Below are 20,502 nucleotides of genomic sequence, written 5' to 3'. Positions count from 1 at the left end.
ATAATGAAGTGGTGAGTATATTTTGAAGCCGTTAAGGAAGGCCCAGTGTCCAGGTGCAGCTTATTTTGTAGAGAAATATTCAGACTGTTTCAGAACTTTCTCATCGGCGTTGGAATCAGGATTAAAATGAATTCATGCGATTTGTGCTCATGACTGTAACATCTGCATCTCTGACATTATTCACACTGCGTGCACTCGCATTTGGTTCATGCTAAAGGTCACGCTATTCTGAGATTCTGACTCATGTAAAACTTTTAACAGCCAACTGCTGCCAACCTCTGCGGCCGACCTTCACAGGCTGTGATTGAACCTGCGCTGTCTGGGCGAGAGACGCTCTGCTGAAGGTGACACAACACTGTGAGTCTGCTGAGATTGTAATTGGCGGGTTTTTCCATTGAACAGGTTTGATTAAAGATGTAAAGCTGTCATGTAGATGTGAAACTCTCTGACTCAAAAAAGACAAATGGACAGGTAATGAGTTGAAGCTTTATTGTCCCCTCTTCTTTCATGCACATGTTCTTGCACAAGGACATTTAGGACCATTTGTCTCCATACATGCTCCGGTATGCTGCATGACCTTATTTCACTTCTTTTACACTTAGATCCACTGTGCAGTTTATTAGCAATCTAAAGACTCTGAGTCTGTAGAACAGCAGCAAAATAAAGTAAAAGCTCACATTACAAGGAGGAGTGGACACTCAAACACTCTTGAGATAGATCAATTTGTAAAGAATTAATGCCAGGTTTTTGTTTTAAGATTGAGCAGTTGATTATTGGCACTTTTCCTTCAATCCACTTTGTCTCCCAGAAAGCCTGTTTTACACCCCTTAAATGAGGGGTGTAAACTCCTGGATTGACTCAGCACAGAAAATATAGAAGTAATGTTCAGTGGGGCATTGCAAACATACAGGAAATATCAAAGAAATATGCTAAAATGTGAAAAAACAGCTTAATAATCTATATAATGTTGGCAGTGTCTGTTCTAGGCTACTAATTAAATGTCATCAGTAACATGTGATAACTTTAATCATCATATTTAATGTTTATGAAAGCCAGTGAAATATTTTGATTTGTTCAGTCAGAACCACACCTGCTGTACACATATTCCCATTTTCTCCCATCAACACAGAAAATGTTTCAAGTCACACTTGTTGCATTCATACAATAATCATAATTGTCCTTGCTAAAAAGTACTTCAGTCTCTCTTCTCCTCTGCCATCTTCTGTCCTTCATTCCACCTTTAAAGCCTTCATCGCTGAGGGTTTTAAGTGAACATCTGCTCGTTGCTCAACCTGCAGGAGATCACTAATCTCCGACCACTCCAGTTGGCTCTCTCAGAACAGATAATTATTGTAGTCACCTCGCCTTACTGTCTGTGAATCTCGTTGAGGACAACGTCTGCGCTGAAGCCATCAGATATCCCGCTGTCCACAAACACGGAGTCTGGACAAACACGGCCATAATGTCATTGTATATAATATAAAAATGTCTTAAAAATGCAGGTGAGGTATTGTAAACTACGACCTGTGAACGTACCACTGCTACTGGTGCCATCGCTGATGACGGAGCAGCTTCGAGAAGTCAAGTGGGTTGCTGATGTGGTTGTGGGACCAACCGACATAATCCTGTTATTCTGGGTTGCCGTCCGACTCCATTCTGTTGACAAGGGTATATGACCAGCTCATTGGCTATTTTAAAATTGTGACTTGTAATGTAGTATTATTAATTTTTCACTCATGTTATTTTTCTGTTTCTAACTTACATTAGTTAGATGATCATACTCTAAATTCATGCAGGGGTGTAGATTTCGTAAGATTTCTATTTTGATGAACTTTTTATATATATGTATAATTTTATATCCCATCACATTTTAATTTTCCTTTACATAAAAAGACAATTCTACAATATATTGATGTGAAAATGGCACAAATTGTTACATCAGTGCAGAAAATGAAGTGTTTGAGGCTCAAAATTCCCAGGGGAGGATCCCTGTTGAATGTGTTCCCTCGTAATTTTGAAACGAAACCTACGCCCAGCTATACGCAACGTGGATATCACCGTGGATTCAGTGAGTTATGTTGTTGCTTGTATATTTTAGCTTATATAAGCTTACATTTTTCAGCAAACTGAGACCATTAAAAGCATAAATAAAGAATTAGATATTAGTGTAGCCATTAATTACTTTGGTACTGAAGAAAAATGAAAAGATGAGGACTCTCAGCCAAGTGTAGTAAAGAATGTTCTTTCTCTGGTTGCTAAAATTTATTCACAATGGACATCAGAATAATGATATCATCAGAAAATGTAGTGTGTCCAGAACTGACTCGAGAAGGAGGCTTTAACCATTTTAAAGTACCTTAATTGGCTCCATGTGCTGTGTCTCACAGCCCCTGTACTTTCTCCAACTGCTGACTGTGCTAAAAAGTGGCCAAATCAATTGGCCAGACTACAATAACTAAGCTGTCCATGTATTTTGAATAGCAGCATGTGCTTGTACCTTTCACCTCATGTTTCAATTTTGTTTCAAAATAGAGGGCCCAAAATGCAGACAAGGAGAAAAAGGAAAGAACAAAGGAGACTTCAGTAAATTTACTAAATGGTAAGAGAAATAAGAAAACTCAAAGCAGCTGGAAATCCAGGTATAAAACATTCAAAGGAAAGAATAACCCAAATCAACAACAGAAACCCAGGGGAAAAAAAACAGCAGCATAAGCAGATGCACAAGGAAATAAAGAAAGAAGGAAAGCGAGACAGGAAAAGACAAAAAACACAGGCAAACTGACACCAAAGGAAGCCACAGCACAACTTATATATGCTAAGGGAACTAGACACAGGTGAAAACCATCAGGGTGGGGCAGACAATCAAAACTGGCGGGAAACGTCAGGAAATGTAAAGGTAAACAAGACACAAGAGGCATTAACTACAAAATAAAACAGGAAATGACAAAACTGAAAGTCCAAGCCATGATGTCATGTAGTATTAGTTTGTAAACCCCTGCAAGAAATTGTCAGATCACATCATCAGATGTATAAGAACACATTTAGATGCCCACCTGAGTTTTCAGCCAGTCGCAGTCTCCCGCAGCAAAGGTGAGTTCTCCACTGCCTGCGAACATTCTCCTTCACAGCACAGTGGAAAACAAAGACAAGGAAACCTATAAAGGACAAATAAAATAGTGAGAAGTTGGCATATGTATTTGTAAAGTAGAGAGGAGTATATTTATACAAATCTCACCTTGCAAAGTATTGAATATAGAGAAAAGGTAAATAAACGGTAAGGTGAGGGGTCCCCAGGCGAACAGGGCGAACCCCCAGGTGAGGCCGAGCAGGATGATGAGTCCAGCGATGCTGCGCAGGTCTGTCAACACTCCCCTGTTAGGTGACTGGTTCTGGGGGTTCTGCTTCTTGATCCGGGCCAGCTGAACCATAACCATGATGAAGACCAGCAGACACAGAGCAAAGACCAGGATGTAGTAAGCCACCACGCCCACATAGAAGGCGATGTCATTACGCAGCCAACAGCTAAGGCAGAACATAAAGACAGAATTGTTTCTGCTCCATTTAGGGATTCCACAAAGCCATGCCAGAGGCCAACATATACATTACAAGGGCCATGACAGATAAACGGACTGGCATCATTCTACATTGAATTATTGAAAAGTCCAAATGTCTGATTGAGGAGGGTCTCTGCAAACTAATTTAGTGAGAGCAAAACCATTTCATCACTGCAGATAGCATCACAAATATGTTTGGATGTTTGAGCACCATAAACAAGGTACATTAACGTCCTCCAGTGGTGAAATGTACTGTCAGGAAAAATGAGTGTAAGGAATAATGAGGAAGGGCTTCTGATTTATTCTTAAGTTGTTCAGTATTTCAATATTTCTGCAAAACAGTTATTGTTTACTATTCACAGGAGGAAAACATTTAGAAAATCATAATTTTATGATGACAGTTTTATTCAGTTTCTTCTTGAAGATTAATATGTTAACGACGAGACCTTTGTGATATATATTGTTGAGTTATGTACTTTAATGATCCCAGATGTTTCCAACAGTTTTAAAGTCAAAGAAATCTGTAACATAATTTGAATGAAACTTTAAAATATTCAGACTACAGGAAAAGTCTTGTACTGCTTACTAAACAGTTCAGAAAAAAAACACACATCTCTCGAGATTGAATCTGTGTTTACAAAAGGTTAATAGGATTTAAGCATAACTTACAAGTCATCTGAGGTGCCATCTTTGTATTTTCCATATGTGACCAGGCCATAATTGTCTTTGTCCACTGATATGACAACTATCACCACAACAAGAGGAATGCCTGCAAATACCAGGATGTTTAAACATTATCTACCTATCATGGTATGGCCATAGGGACATAAAATAGCAATTTAAACATTTGTAGAACATATAGATTTGTAAGGCATTGCTTGGCAAAATGCTTCAAAAGAAATATATTATTGCTAAACTCAAAGTTAACCATTTTAATACTTTGGAGATCACTGTTACTCACCCCAGCCTATCAGTGAGAACTTGAGCATGTATCTGCTGAGGTAAGGCGTGAACACCTGGACCACACTCAGGTACATGTGCAAGGCCTCAAGCCCCGCCCAGGTAAATGATGTCAGCAGGAAGTAGTGCAGGAAGAAGGCAGTGCTGATACACAGTCCGATCGCTGGATAGAGCGCCAGCCAACCGTCCAGCAGGAAGACCAGGTTGAGGAGGAGGAGGGACACGCAGAGCTGAACCAGGATCTTGGCTGGAATATCGCGGCGCAGTTTTCTGCATAGAAATTATTATGAAATTATTATCAATTAGAAGCTTTTTAAGTGAAACTCAGATTTAAGTAATCTCAGCTTTGTAAAGACTCTTACTCAAATGAAAGATAAGTCAGTAAGGTGACAGTGAGAAAAACAGCAGAGATTCCACAGCCGATGTAGGTGATGAAAGTGAGAATTTGCGCATCCTGACGGTCAGTTATTCCCTCTCTGGACAAATCCTGTATTCCGGATGGGGTACACACAAACACCCAAACACACACTGTATTATTATACATTATTGTCAGTATGTGCCATGTGAATTTCCCCACTACGGAACTAATAAAGAACTATCTTATCTTATGTACAAACAAACATGCACACAAACCAGCAGTACTGCAAAGGATGTGAGATGGTTGCAGCTGCAGGTGGTGCCTTCCAGTGTAGCGTTGACGAGAAAGCAGCCAGCAGAGCTCCAGCCTCCTCCACCACCTGAACAGGAGAAACACAGGTATGCTAATGCGTGTGGCAAACTGACTCTTAACTCATTCAATTTGGCATTAATGCACCCACCATTCAGAGTGAAATCCCAAAATACACAGGAGGTTGTGTAGTTTGTCTGCAAACAAAGAGACAAAAATTACATATCTGAGCTTATTTGTAATACACGGCAGTTGATATGAATTAATAAATTGTGGAGGTCATAAGAACTGAATAGTAAATGATATAATGCTACCAGGAAAATGTAATCATCAGGGGCAGAAAGTGCTTTGTATCAAAATACTAAACTACCTTTATTTCTGACCATTGAAATGCTGGCAGTTACTTGTGACCTTTGAGTCATGCATGTGTAATTTTTTATGCAGTGTACACCTACATGTACGGGGTTGATGTTTCGGATGGTGAATTGAATGTTCTCAGACAGGTTGCTTATTGATAGATTGGTCACACTGGAGCCAAGGACTGGACTGACAAGTGTTTGGTTATTTAAAGCAGAATCCTACAAAAAAAGGAGATGGATGGAATCTTTTTTGAAGGAAGTTAACACAGAGTTTGCATTTCATCACAATAACTGCTATCTGATGTGAATAACATTTAATTATATAATCCTTTTCCAAACAGATTACAGCTGTCCTTTTCCATTAAACCATTATAATAAATAAATAACCATTAAAGGTAAATACTACTTAGAAAAAAAAATGACATGAAATTATAGATGTGACAAGGAGATAGTACCTGAAAGAGGGTAGATTTGCTATAGAAGGTGAACTGGACCCTGGTGGCTTGTTGCAGCTGCTCAGGACTGAGACCCATAGTGAGAGAGGAGGGCAAGAATACAGACCCCAGAGCTGATCCTGACCTCTTAGATCTGGATCTGCTGAGGGCATGGAGCTGGACACACAAAAAGTGGTTAATTTAACGGTTAATAGTTTGGCACTTCCTGCTTTCAGCTGTGTTGCCTTATCCAAGGCCAGGCATTACCTTTTGCCAGTTTACACGGATTTGAAGACATGGGGCCTCATGCAAGGCTAGTCAGAGACTGTAACAGACCTCTGCCAAGGACAGTAGTCCAGATTTTTATGATATGCAAATTTGTATCTCATCAGTTCATCCTTGCATGAAGGTCCTTATGTCAAATCTGATACCTGAACATTATCAGTGTTGAAAATGTCAACAGACATTGTTGGAAAGTTGGTCCCATTGACTGTCCTCACTGCCAGAACCAGTGAATTTGAAGAAACAATCTCGCTGTCACCAACAACAATCAGCTTCAAACCCAGATCATCTACCACTCGAATGAGCCTGTCAACAGGAAATGAAACTTCAGACACATCAAATGTATAGAAATATGTGTGTCTGTGTAGGTTAGCGTCATGTGAGTTGTACCTGTTAGCAGATGCAGAGAGGGCCAGCGAGTCACCCTCCATCAGGTTGCTGATTATGTTGATGGCCTTTTGTCCCACTGCCTGAGAGACAGTGGGTCCATCCAGAAGCTTTTCCAACTGTCCTGCCAACTGTGCCACCTAAAGCATCCATCAAATTATATAAGTTATTAAGGTTTACTATCAACATGGCAGATCTGTCATTCAAAACAAATGACAATTGTCATTCATTGTTTATTTCCATTTGAGAAAAACAAATATTAGAGATAGAGATATGTTGCTACAGACAGCAACATATCCAAAGGGTTGTTATCAGTATTAATACTAATAGTGCATACTCCAGTAGACCCGTCACTTCACCTGAGAAAAGTTGAGCTGAGAAGCATCCAGTGTTTGATCCAGCAGCTCGTTTGCTTGTTCTTCCTGGACCTCTTGAGTTTTAGTAGTTTCCGCTGTGCTTGTGGATGTTGTGCCAATTCCTTTATAAGGAGTACAGCAAGTTGTTAAGTCATATGAATCAATTATTCATGAATGGTGGTCAGTGTATTGGTAAAGTGAATCAATATAGCAAAGAATTAAGTCTACTAGTACTAGGCTTTTATCCGGAATTCCTCCTGTAAGATCTTCCATTGAAGCTGCTACACAGAAAAGCTTTCAATCCATGTGGATTAAGGTTCAACTCAAGTAATAAATTTATTGTAACGATGCTGGGTCCATTGGTAACAAGCGAGCTATTCTAGCCAGTTTGATACAAGATACTGAAATGTTTTATGAGCGGCTGCTAAATTATCAGTTGTACATACCAAATTTTACTGTGCTTGTGCTGGCAAGAGTGGTGGCTTGAAGAGTCACTGTAGAGGTCAAAGAAACCTCCGCTGTAGTGGTGTTAATCTGGACTGAAAGTGGGCCATTCGTGGTTGAAGTTACAGCTATATATTCAGCAGAATGATTAGGGAATGTAGTTGTTAAATTGACTCCTGGTCCTTTGGTTGTCGGGATGAAGTCAGGGGTTAAACTGCTTGCAATTGAGCTCAGGTTTAAGCTAATTCCTGCAGTTTCATTGCTGTTTATAATGGGACTAATGCCAGTGGCAGTTACGGTGGAGTTGGAATCATTTTTGTTATCTGCTGTAATGTTGTGAGTCACTCCCTCTGTGGTGGGATTCCCAGTCTGGTTGTTCAGTGGAGCTGCAGTGGGTTTGGCTGTGTCCTTGACAACAGGTGTCATCTTGTCCACAGTTGAGTTTTTTGTGGATACTGTTGTATAAGGAGTAGTTGAGTTCTTCTGTGTTTCCGTGATGGGTGAAGTGGTTACACTGTGTGTGGCAGTTTTGTTTTGAGAGCCAGTAATGGTGGTAATGCTCTCGGCTGCTGTGTAATTGTCAGAGACTGTAGTTACAGTGTGCACCACAGTGTAATTAGAGGTAGAAGAAGAGGTAAATGTGCTTGTTGTTGCATTAATCGTACTATTGTGTAAATTATCGTTGTTGAAAGATGTAGTGACGGTGTGCACTGTTGTGTCATTGTCTGAGGCTGTTGTGTAATTGTTAGTTGTTGTAGCTACACTGTACACTGCCGTGCTTACAGTCATATTAGTTGTGACAGAACTGTTGTGGTGCTTCCTGTTGTTGTCTGCTGTAGTTATGCTGTACTCTGCGGTGTCATTGTTTAAGGCCGTTGTGTAATTCTTGCTAGCTGCAGTTACGTTGTACACTATTGTGTGATTGGAGGAAATTGTAAGCGCTTCGACTGCTGTTGCATTGTACTCTGTGGTGTCACTGTTTGAGGCTGTTGTGTAATTAATAGCAGTTATAGTTACATTGTCCACTACTGTGTGATTAGGAGATTGTGTAAATGTTTTTATTGTTGTGTTAATTGTACTGTTGTGTAGGTTCCTGTTGCTGCCCACTGTACTTTTGTTGTACTCTTCTGTGTAATTGTTTGAGGCTGTTGCATAAGTGTCGGTGGCTGTAGTTACCCTGTTCGCCATGGTGCGATTGGGAGAAGTTGTAAATATCTTGACTGTTGTTACATTGTAATCTGTCGCATCATTGGAAGAGGGTGTAACTGTAGTTAAATTATAATGTGATGTATAATTGTTAAAGGCTGTTGTGTGATTATTGGTGGCTGTACTTACGCTGTTCGGATTGGTGTGATTGGGAGCAGTTGTAAATGATTTTACACTGTACTCTGCTCTGTCAGGGCCAGATGTAACTGTAGTTACATTGTTCACCACTGTGTGATTCAGAGATGGTGTAAAAGTGCTAAATGTTGTGTTGGTTGCTGTAATTGTACTGTTGTGTTGTTTTCCGTGGCTGCTGGCTGTTGTTACACTATACTGTGTTGTGCCATTGGGTGGAGGTGTTACTGTGGTTATTTTGTCTTCTGCTGTGTGTTTGGGAGACGGTGTGAACGTGTTAATTGTTGTGTTACTCGTTGTAATAGTACTATACTTTTTGTTGTCCACTGTTGTTACATTGTACACTGTTGTATAATTGGGAGACAGTGTAGCTGTGTTAGATGTTGAATCAATAAGAGCAGCTGTAGTAGTTTGTTGTGTTGAGTTGACAGAGGATAATTCTGGTGTGTTTTGGTGTGCTGGGGTTGTGTTTTGTAGCTTTGTAGACGAGTTTTCGGGAGATGCAGTGACGTTGGTCTTGGTCTGCGTCGTGCTTTGAGGGGAAGTGGGAGGGCAGTTATCAGTCAGAAGAACAGCAAGCATCTCTTTTTTCCCACTAAAAGAAAACACAAAAAATATAACTCATATTATGTGAAATACTGTATTGATGTTCATCTTTTGCCTTGCAATGGGAGCAATGGAAGGATTATTAATATTATAAAATATTATCTGTGATATACAATATTAAGCCCAAAAATGACTTTCAACTAATTCCACCATGTAAAAGAAAATTTGATACACTTCTTTTTTCCTTCAGAGAGGAATAGTCAGACATTCTAGGAAATAGACTTTCTTGCTCTCTCACTCTCATGTCTGTCTGCTACTAACAGCTAGTTGGATTAAAATAGCACAAAAATGAAGATAACAATTAAACACCTCTAAAACTTGCTAATAACATGCCATATCTTGTTCACTCCATACTAAAAACCAAAGTGCAAAAATGATATTTTCAACTGTTTCCAAGCCTTGCAGCAAGCTAAGCTAAGCTACATGTCCACAGGCATTAATTTTATTTTTGATATCAATAGTCACATCCAACTTGAGAAGAAAGACAACCAAAGTTTTGTTTCCCTGTAGTCATCCATAGGACAGAACAGTTTAATTCATTAGTCAGTAAACAATAAAAAAAAATCATTTTCCCAGTCAATGTACAGTTAATACAGTAAGTCAATGTGTTCAATATGTATGGATCTAATGGGTCTAACAACTTTGTTACAACTTTCTGCAAACACAACTCTGGACAAACAACATGCATGACTGTAAGCCAAAGTAAAAGTTCATTATTTTATTTTTTTAAAGCTGCCACCATAGAAATGTTTTATACATTTACCATTCAAACAGAGTGGGTTTAGGTTGACACACATCAGACATCACCAGGCCTTTGGCAACCCAGGTCAGGTTAAAGTAACGGACAGGCAAACCAGGAGGACCACAAACCACTGCAGACACAGAGCACCGTCAATGATACATTTACATAATGCATGATTTAGGAATGGAATGGAGGTTTCATAACTGGAAAAAAACATTAACCTGCATACTAACCCATGCGTGCAAGTCGCCATATGTTTGTTATGCCAGCACTGCTGTCAATGAGTTGTTGCAGGAGTTTATTCAGGGAACAACTATCGACAGGTCCAGACATCTCTAGTATCACCATGCAGCTGTACAACCTAAAGACCAGCAGCAAAGGAGTTACAAAAAACTCCACCCTCTGATGCTGGCATTTATTATCAAATTCATTATCATCAAAAGTGCATTCCTGGAATATTCCCCTATAAAAATGTTATGATTTTCTTCAAATCTCTGAAATCTCTAAATCTAGGCATACTGACCTGAAACAAAGAATTGTCCCCATGTGTAAACTACCATCAAAAACCTTTCATATTCAGCATTTAGGTAAACTTTCAGTAACTTCCAACATATGATTTTATTTTGCATTCATGGTACTTTTTTGATACTCTCATTACAGCTAAAACAAGCAAAAACATAGATGAACTATAAGTAATTCAAAGTGGATAAAGACTTACCCTGGCATTGCGTCACATGTGTTGACAACACTAACTTGTGACAGCTGTCAAATAACGTTGGAAAGTCAGTACACAGTACTTATACAATAGAAAGTATAGTTCATTCATACTGTGCTGTACATACCAATGTTTTAAGGAGGGTAATGTTAACAGAAGCACTGCTAATATTGATTTTCAGGGCAAAAAGCTGACCTGAAGAGAAAAAAAGTTAAAAAACAACAACAAAAAAACAAAAAACAGATGTCAGTGGTAGGAAAAACATCTATACAATTTCTAGGAGAGAGGAGAGTTAGATGAGAAGATCAATATGCTCAAATATGAAGCTAAGGCCAGGAGACAGTAAACACAAGCAGGAAAACTGCTTGTTTGACTCTTTCCAATTGTAAAAATCCAGCTAACAGGACCTCTAAAGTTCACTAACAAACACATTATAATTTATTTGTTTAATCTCTATAAAACCAGTGGTGTAAGAATAATGTCTCGTGGTTGTTAATAATGTTGTGTCAAACTATTTCATGGCAGGGCTGTGAAAAATAAGAAAAAAAAACATTAATTTGTGAGGCTTACAGATGCTGTTAGTTGGATATTTTTACCTTTGGCAAGAGTTATGAATATCTGTTTCCCCTGTTTTTTTTTTTTTTGAGCTAAACTAAGCTAATAGCTTGATATAGCTTAATATTTATCATGCAGACATGAATCTGGTTTTGATCTTCACATTTAACTCTTGGAAATAAAGCCAACAAACATATTTCCTAAAATGTCAAATGATTAAGGTCAAAGCATATATTTACTTAAAACATTTAGCAGAAAATTTATGCTTGACATTGCAGTGAGAATGTTTGCAGACAAACAAGACAATAAGACAATATTCTGTCTCTTTTCTTACTTGTAGAATTACAGAAAGCAGTGCAGTCACAGTCCCCTGAGGCAAAGACAGACATGGTTACAGCAGCAGAAGCAACAGTTCATTTTGCTGAATATAATAATGAGCGTCTCTGTTTTTCATCACTCACTGCTGCACGACTCTGTCTTCGGTTGTGGAGCTGGGTTGGAGTTGGGCTCTATGAGGAAGCTATTGGAAAAATATTGATAAGATACAGAGTGTGCACATGCGCAGACATTGTCTCAGTATGAAATGGAAAAGCATTGTTCACCATGTAAGACTGGAGGGTTTGTTGTTTGCCTGACAGACGTCATCCAAGGAAGAGGCGGAGGTGCACCTCACAAATCCGCCACTGGAGGGCACCACATCCTCACAAAGATCCCACCCTGACGTGGGGAAAAAATCTAAATAAGTAAGTTAATGATGGGAATGTGTTTGATTTTCAGGGTCTGAAATTTTGAGAGAGAAGATAATTCTGGAAAGTGTGGACATTCTGGCCTGTTTTTTTGAATCTCTCCAAAGAGCTGTATAAAGTTTAAGATGTGGATTTTGGTTAAAATTATAATTAGGTTTATGTGTATGGTTTCAGCGTATAGTTATGAGTCATGGGGCAGGGCAACGAGTTATATTAGTGAGTTTCCTCACAAGTGTAGAATGTTTGCGAGGAGCAGTTTTTCTTTAGACAGTGAAGTCATTTAGAGTAGAAGTTAAGGTTTCTCTCTCTCTCTCTCTCTCTCTCTCTCTCTCACACACACACACACACACACACATAAACCACACAAGCACACCTTTGAGCTCAATACTTAATACTTGTGCTTGTGCGTGCGTATTCCTGTTGGTGTTTTGCATGCATGCTAGAATTCATCTGTATTTGTATATTAATGTGCTCATTTAAGCCAAGTATGGATGCCCTTTGCATGCTTGCAAAATACTGTTTGTTTCCTTGTTGACAGGTTTATAGCTGTATGTGACCTAAAGGCGCAACCCATGATTCAGATATAAATTACAAATTCAAAGTCAATAGCTCTTCTAATGCACAAATATAAAGTATAACTAAAATAGTTTTTGTTTTCATGCAGTTATAAGGTTTCTTTACACCACCACACCACTAGTGTTGCACTAGAAATGCAGGATGATCAGTTGAGAAGTGCACAAAATGTTTCTTTTTCTTCTATATGTAAAATTCTTTAATTAGATCTGTGGTCGTGCTTGTGCTGATTTGCTCTTCAGATGGTAGCGTGTTTTTGCGTATGCAGGATTATCACAGGTATGCACATGCTCACCGATTCTCTCCACCCCTCCTGTGATTCTCGCTTGTATTTGTTCATCTCCAGCTTGCTGCAGTGCAGAAGTTCCAAAACGCTGCAGTTCACACTCTGAGACAGCGGGGCTGAGCTGCAGCAGCACATCGCAGGTCGTGTTCCTGGAAAAGTATTCACACCAACGTGAGGAGGTGCAATCTGAAGTGTATGCAGAAGTTACACAAAATATCTGCTGACTTACGTTATGTTAGTCTTTACCTTGCAGTTCACTTGTACTATCTGCAAAGAAGAGAGAGAGAAAAGCTGCAGTGATTTGCCTGTCTTATAGGATACATTTTATTTTCAAAAGCAGTAATGAAGGCCAGAGAAGGCTAAGCATTCCTTAAATTTATCACAGGCTATTGTGTACCGTACACTGCATACTGGTGAAGTTAATATAATGAAGGCACTTGTGTCGTCCTTGTCTTGTCTGCATTAAGGTATTATTGTGTGCATCATTATTGCCTCAGTCATGTTTTGACAACGCAGAACCAGAATGAAGCATGTAGAAGATCTTATAGGAGGACTAAAAGTAAAAATCTGAAGATACACACAGCTAATAATTTGCAGCTTTTAATTGAGACTTTGATTTTTGCATTTGAAGATGACAGTAACTTCTTCAAATTCAAGTAGTCTATCGAATCCGGATCGTTTCAGTAACATCCCACCAACAGCAAGCAAGCACACATTCACCATTTTGGAAATTGTAGCTATACAATGGTATAATCATTAAATTATTGGCTTCCATGTCTTGATATGGGCATTTGTAGACTTTTAGTTGAACAATTATAAAACTAAGGATGGTATACAACATTAGTCGGCTCACTTTTACTATTTTCCATTTTTCGCTGCAAATTATTCTTTTCCTCAGTGTACAGAATTGCTTTTCTGAACACGTCCATTAAAACAAGTAACTGGTCAAATATTAGCCTTCCTCGTCCTCAGCCTCACCCACCACCTGTGCTGTGAAGGGAAAGGATGTTGCTCCTTTCTGGGACAGACTGACCTGAAGTTTTCTGTCACCCTGACAGAAGTCTATAAAGTCTTTTTCTTCACGTGTTGCTTCATCGTTGTAACCGTGGCAACCAAACGCTTTTGACACCTGGGTGACAGATGGAGAGACAGAGACAGATGCTGGTACTGTGTGGGAGGTGATGGGAGGTAAACACATACCATTTAAATATTACAACACTGACAATTTTTTGTCTCCATCACTCATCAGTCACCATATATTTGGGATGAAACAATGATTCAGGACAAATGCCTGACTTTCAGTTTGTTTATGTTTACATCTACTTAACATGCACATGGAAAATGTCACCCCTTTCATACACAGTTTACCAATATTAGGGGACCATAAAGTATAAGACAAGCTTTTATATGATTTTATCTTACAAATATCAGTGACAACCCAAGGGGGTTTGAGGACAACAGCACTTAAAAATCTTAAAATTCTACACATAGCTTTGTTGTAATACTTAACTAGGAAAACTAGAAATCTCTCACCAAGTTATGGACATCTTGTTCAGTTTTATTCCCCCCTTTGACCTCCACACTTATGGACATCCAAAAGTGAGCATCTACAGTAATAAATAAATAAATAAATAAATGAATAAAGGGAATTGTAAGCCCATAAATGTGCCTAAATAAAACATTCTGATTGGACAAAGTGTGTATATCCCCTTACTTTCATTGGAACAGAGATGGCTGATGTTGCAGTTTACTAGTGGACCTCCTGATAGATCAGAAAGTTGTTAATGAAAAACATTAGAACTCGTTCGGTTTCAGTATCATTTCTCATTCACATCAGTACATGCAGAGTCTCTTACTATACTCCAACACAAATATGCACTAAATCTGAATGTGCCAGCTTTACCGAATGTTGTTTACATCTGAGTGCACAGGCAAACTTTTTGGTTTAACTTTTTCACTTTTACTGTGCAAAAAAAAAGAAAGAAAAAGAAAAGAAAAAAGAGACAATAAGAAAATAAGAAATAAGAAAAAAAAACAATAAAAAAAATTTGTCCAGCATATTTAGATGACATTATCGATGTCGTTAAGACAGGCCTTGAGGTAGCTGTAGCTGGAGGCACTCTGGTAACAGAAAGAGGCAAGAAGGATGACAAATAATAACCAAGATGAAGCACTGTAGGTGTAATATTTCAAATTATTATTTCAGTGGTTATTATGGTCTGCAAGTTTCTTACCAGGTGGGGCTGCCAGTCGCCATCCAACTCCATGAGTATTTGCTGAAACAGTAGATGTGAATTAAGAGTGTGGTGTACTTGGGTGTTCAAATCTAGTTATCTTTCTCTCAGTAGCGTAACCTTTTCCCGACTCAAAAATCATTATATTAGTAGCTTTATGGTAACCCAATCCAACTGTTTTGTTCTTCCTAATTGTAATATATTTTATTAAACAATGTATTAAGATGCCAAGAAGCCCAATGGCTAAACCCAGGTAAGAAAATACTAAACAGCATCTGTTGAATGAACAATGAAACTGTTCTCTTTGCGTGTAATCTGTCCCCTCTCTATATACATGCAGGAAAATACACACAACATGTAAGTGTGTAAGTCACATAAATACATACAATTTGCAATGCTTCTGTGAAGGCGAGCCCCACGCTTCATCCGTCTATGGTCTACAAAACACATGAAAACATGCAGCATTCAACATCTAAGATGCTCTAAGAACATGCACAACTACCGGTCGAAGATGATTGGCAGAGATGGAGACACCACCGCTCAGCATGCACTCTTACTGCTTCAAACCATGCAGCTCTTTGGGAGCTATAAGGAACAGTTTGATAAGTATTATTTGAAAAACACAGCTTTCACATTTAAATAGTCAGTTACTGTTTATTTTTGCTGGAGTAGACTGAAGAAATCATTTGAGTAACTAAAGGATAAGTTGCATGCTCCAGGACTTCTACATGATAGTTTTCAAACATGCACTGCTACATTTAGTGGGGCTTTATGTCTTTTGTATTCATAAATCATGAATTCTCATTGCATTCTGCTATAAAGTCTTTCATGCACCAGATCCCAACTTGAACAAATTAAAACACCTACAGTTTGGATAAATTAGTTAAAGACGAGCTTATGAATGTCTGTCTCACCACAGGGAAGGTTGGGGTCCCTCTGTCTGGCCTTGGGACCGGTCAGACCCCAGTACCGAGCATTCCAGCCAATCACAGTGCCGTCCTCACAGAGGCCATGGTCACCCAAATCCGCCCACATACGGAACAGGTACAACTCCACTTCTCCGAGAGCAGCTCCTGGTGGTTGGTCTCTGGGACGGCAGCCCAGCCGGAGGGAGCCGGAGGGTGGGATGGCTCGAGCTATGACTGTCCTCTCTGCCATTGTTTTCCCATCAACCTGAAACATTTAAACATTAAACAAGGGCACTCTGTCAATCAAATTTGCTCTCATTCTTTCAACGATAACTTTGGTTTATTACAACTTTGGTGTAGTTTTTGGTAATAAGATAACACGAACCAACATAATCTGCGTTACCTTTAAGATTACACTCTAAACACTAAACTCTTTGGTTGTCAGGGATTCTTTCCCAATCAGATAGTCATGTGACCAGTTTCACAGATATCAGCAACACTTTTTGTGTGTACAGTATCATAGCTGATGGAAACAACTTTAAGATTCAAAATACATCATGAGTTTCTAAAAATATGCAGATAAAACTAAAAGTATATACAATCATCAAAACTCACTCCACCTTGGCAAACTAAAACAGCAAAATTCTACTTTCAGATTACCTCATCAATAAAAAACAGTCCAGTAATCCATTTAACACTTTACTGGCTGACAGTTTTCTACAGTCAGTACTTGTTGGTAACTCTTTACTTTACTCTACCTTACTCTTTCCTATTTACTCTGTACTTTTACTTAACATTTTCAGCACACAACTTACTTAAGTAAAGGATCTGAATACTTCCTCTACCACTGGGTATTACACTACAAATGAATACCTCCAGGCTGAAGGAGTTGCGGAGTACATCCCTCCTCAGACACACCCTGTGCCAGCGTGTTGGGGACAGATGGAGGGGAAATCGATGTCGGACCCTTAGCAACCACCCATACAGTGCCTCCTCATCCCCCTCCAGACCCAGCTCAGGTCTGGGTGCGTGGACAGAGCTGTAAGAGAAGGCCACCCAGGCTCCAGGGACGACCACACGGATGTCGACACACACAGTCATCTGAAAGAGCAGAGGCACGGTGGCCGTGTCCTGCAGAGTCCAGTGGTCCTCACAGCCATTTAATACTGCCTTAGTGTCTCCCAGGAAATAGCCAAGCACTGTAACTAATGAAAACATTTTCACTGCATCACAGACGTGTACTGGAAGCAGAAACTCACTCAGAGGTTGAGTTAAACCTGTTTTCCACAGAATAGCATAGTAATACATAAAAATGGCATGATATCAGTGTAAGGTGATATGGAACAGAAAACAGTTGCCTATTTACACATCCAGCACATGCACAGAAAGATTAGATTAGAGTCATAGCCACCTGGTAAATTTAAGTTCAATATTCACTCTCTAGCTATTAGTTCTGTTTTGGATACCAACAACTTCTGAGTGAAATATCTGATACTTCAGCAGATATTTTTGCCAGCTAGTCTCTAACATTGTCTGTCAGTTGTTGCTGCTGAGAGTGGGTTTTAAAAGATTTTTTTAGCAGAAAATGATACAACTGAGAGTGGTGAGAACAAACCAGAGCTGAAAAGCGCAACAAAGGAACAACGTGAAGTGAAAAGTCATAATTCTCTGTGGATTCGAATATAATTACACCTTTCACAGTACATGACGATCATTTTGATTCATTAAAAACACAGACAAGAAAAGCATACAGTGTGTTGAAATTAGTATTTACGTCAAGTCCCAGTAAGCCTACAGCCTCATGGAGCTGCTAGCAATACTTTATACTGTAGTTGGCTACAGTATATATATATATATATATACCGTATATATATATATATATATATATATATGTATATATATACTGTAGCCATGTTCTTTGCCTTGTCAAAAGTTAAAGTTTAAAAAAACAAGTTAAAAGCCTCTCACTAAAATGAAAAAAAGGATTGCAAAATCTAAAACCTGAAATCAGTATTTTTGTTTTTTTTTTTTTGTCTTTGTATGTGAATTTGTATGTGAATTGACTACACTGGCCTACCCTTGAGTGGATTGGCTGCCAGCAGCGAAAGCCAGAAGACTGGGAGGATATGATGTGTCCATCTCCACTGTCCTTCAAGGCAGACTCCATACATCCTCCTGGAAACAGAAGATGTCATAAACTCACAAGAAATAAGACATCCTCTTCTTCCCTTGCTTTTACTTTCAGTCTAGTTGCTTTTGCATTATAGCTTGTGTTAGCTAAAGGCTACTTCTGCGCTCATTCATGGCTCTCCCACATATTTGAATTTCATTTCAAACTTGGTTGAACTTGCAAACGTTTGTTTGTAAGCTGAGACGGCCTCTTTTTTTTAATGATTTACTTACTTTGCGTGCAGTCTAGGTGTAGACATGAATATAGCATCACATTGTTTCAGTGGCAGGATTACTCAGAAGTTCTCCTTTTCAGCAGGTAAACCAAAACGATCTAATATTATCCGAGGCTTTGTCCAAACTGACGGATTGACTGCAGGGCAGGGGTGGGCATAGCAGATTGGGTTACACTTCACTGCATGCACACCTTCAAATTATTCAGGTTATTGTTGCATGTGTCTTATTCTTGTAAAAAATGAGATAATACTGTATCCTACAGTACACAAAATACTTTGTAACATAATGGCTCAAAGGGGAAAATTCAAAGCATCAGATGGAAGAAAACAGACCTATTTATATGACATGAGTTTGTTACTCTTTTGACTGTTCTTGTCTCTGTTTCAAAGTAAAATTATGTGCAAAAGTGTGTAAAACTATCTGCTACAGTCATTCATAAAACATCAGTCACAGATGTTTCAAGCCACTTGAAAACACGCATTGATATACAACCACTTTATCAGATTGAAAAAGAGATCACCTTTGCAAACTAGGCACGTGGCAAATGTAAGTACAATATCCAGTCTCCATTTTGTTTCGTTTTGGGTCTGCTGGAAACAAGGCTGATAAGTTTAGAGCTGAGGGGAACTCATGAGTCTATAACAGCTGTGGAGACATTTCTTACAAGTGGCCTGTATAAGATCACACATTTTCTTTCGGTCCTTGGTCCTGGGAAAATGTTGATTGATGCAGCTTTAACGCCAGCAGAAAAAAAATACACAGTTTCATATAAACACAGAGCTGATAGGTATGTGGTTTGTTTACATAACATGACAGAACTCTTTGTTGCCTTATCTTGGCAGAAATGGGCTTCCATAACCCTGTTTTCTGTTGAAGAAAACCTAAAGCATTTTACCATGTGAAACTATATTTGCATCTGTTTCAAAGCGATGTATTATGTGTCACCTCAGAAAAAAGAAACAAGACCTGCTGAAGCCTCGAGGCGACACAGAAGAAAAACTACTGTCTTTCCTAACCTCAAGTTCCCACAGCATTCCCGTTGCATTTAAACGCACTTTACCTTTCCTGATACTTTGGTTGCACATCTTACAGACAAAATATTCAAATATATTACCAAAGTCTTTTCTTAATTTCATTGTCCAAAGTTAGCATATTATTAATCAATATGAAGTATTACCTTTTCATTCGTGAAATTAAGAAGTCTTTAAATTGCTTACCTGAAGATTTTCAAAACCTGCAGAGTCAGAGTGTGTAGGTTTAAGTGTGTGTGTGTGTGTGTGGAAGAGAGAAAGAGTAGTCCTACAGAGGAGGACTTGTCCTCTTCACCCTGATCACATAATGCACATGTCTCTCCATCACTCTTGTTAGTCACTCATCCATTAGTCAAGTCCAAGCACAACTTGTCCCAGCGTTTTCCTCTCTCGCGGTGCTTCCTCTCCTCTGTGCTCAGCCGCTCTCCCTCACTCCTCTCGTATCCATCTGTTTCTTAGACAAGAGCATGACCTGCAGAGTCAGGTGCCTGAGCGTGTGTGTGAGTGTGTCGAGGTGCGTTCAGGAAATCAGAAATTCCGAAATGCAACCGCATGAACTCTGCCAGCAGGAGACGGTAGACAAAATAACAATACACCCCCACAGAGGAGAGGGAGGGGGAGGGAAGAGAGGTGGGAAATAAAGATAAGCCTATAGGGAAAAAAGTTATTTGAATCTTTCTATCCATCCATCTGTCCATCTATCTATTTATCTGTTTTTCTGTTTTTTTTTTTTATCTCTGTTTTTCTGTCTCCGTATGGCTGGAGGGCAGCAGCTGGTATTACAGGATGCAAGACCAGACAGTTCCTGGACAGAGTATTAGCCTTTATCTGGTGTGTGCATTTGTGTGTGTGTGTGTGTGTGTGTGTGTGTGTGTGTGTGTTTATGTGCAGGTATTGAAGTGTCTATGCATCCACAGAC

General features: G+C 39.1%; 2 protein-coding genes across 3 annotated transcripts; both read right to left on the bottom strand.

The window, feature by feature from the left end:
• Positions 1 to 480: 480 nt before the first annotated feature.
• On the bottom strand, positions 481 to 12,117 carry adgrg2a (adhesion G protein-coupled receptor G2a). 2 transcript variants are annotated; one of them, XM_046372064.1, is made up of 22 exons: positions 12,002 to 12,111; positions 11,861 to 11,919; positions 11,734 to 11,769; positions 10,972 to 11,039; positions 10,848 to 10,891; positions 10,363 to 10,490; positions 10,151 to 10,259; positions 7,446 to 9,376; positions 7,003 to 7,121; positions 6,647 to 6,783; positions 6,406 to 6,562; positions 5,996 to 6,151; positions 5,637 to 5,759; positions 5,333 to 5,378; positions 5,148 to 5,251; positions 4,877 to 5,001; positions 4,516 to 4,784; positions 4,224 to 4,323; positions 3,236 to 3,522; positions 3,054 to 3,155; positions 1,537 to 1,656; positions 481 to 1,443 (listed from the first exon to the last, which is right to left on the bottom strand). In XM_046372064.1, exons 5-22 carry the CDS (start codon positions 10,853 to 10,855, stop codon positions 1,367 to 1,369), a joined length of 4,098 nt encoding a protein of 1,365 aa, XP_046228020.1. In that variant the 5' UTR covers positions 10,856 to 10,891; positions 10,972 to 11,039; positions 11,734 to 11,769; positions 11,861 to 11,919; positions 12,002 to 12,111; the 3' UTR covers positions 481 to 1,366. The 2 variants fall into 2 exon arrangements, with proteins under 2 accessions (XP_046228020.1, XP_046228019.1); XM_046372063.1 differs by having other exon boundaries at positions 11,734 to 11,919; positions 12,002 to 12,117.
• Positions 12,118 to 15,083: 2,966 nt separating this feature from the next.
• LOC124049987 (adhesion G-protein coupled receptor G4) lies at positions 15,084 to 17,364 on the bottom strand. Its single transcript, XM_046372150.1, has 4 exons — positions 17,020 to 17,364; positions 16,153 to 16,411; positions 15,625 to 15,675; positions 15,084 to 15,280 (listed from the first exon to the last, which is right to left on the bottom strand). The coding sequence occupies exons 1-4, from the start codon at positions 17,362 to 17,364 to the stop codon at positions 15,207 to 15,209; spliced, it is 729 nt and encodes a 242-aa protein (XP_046228106.1). The 3' UTR covers positions 15,084 to 15,206.
• Between the last annotated feature and the right edge of the window lie 3,138 nt (positions 17,365 to 20,502).

The sequence above is a fragment of the Scatophagus argus genome, chromosome 18, assembly GCF_020382885.2.
Source record: "Scatophagus argus isolate fScaArg1 chromosome 18, fScaArg1.pri, whole genome shotgun sequence".
Classification (NCBI taxonomy): domain Eukaryota; kingdom Metazoa; phylum Chordata; class Actinopteri; family Scatophagidae; genus Scatophagus; species Scatophagus argus.
This window is presented reverse-complemented; position numbering and strand designations above follow the sequence as displayed.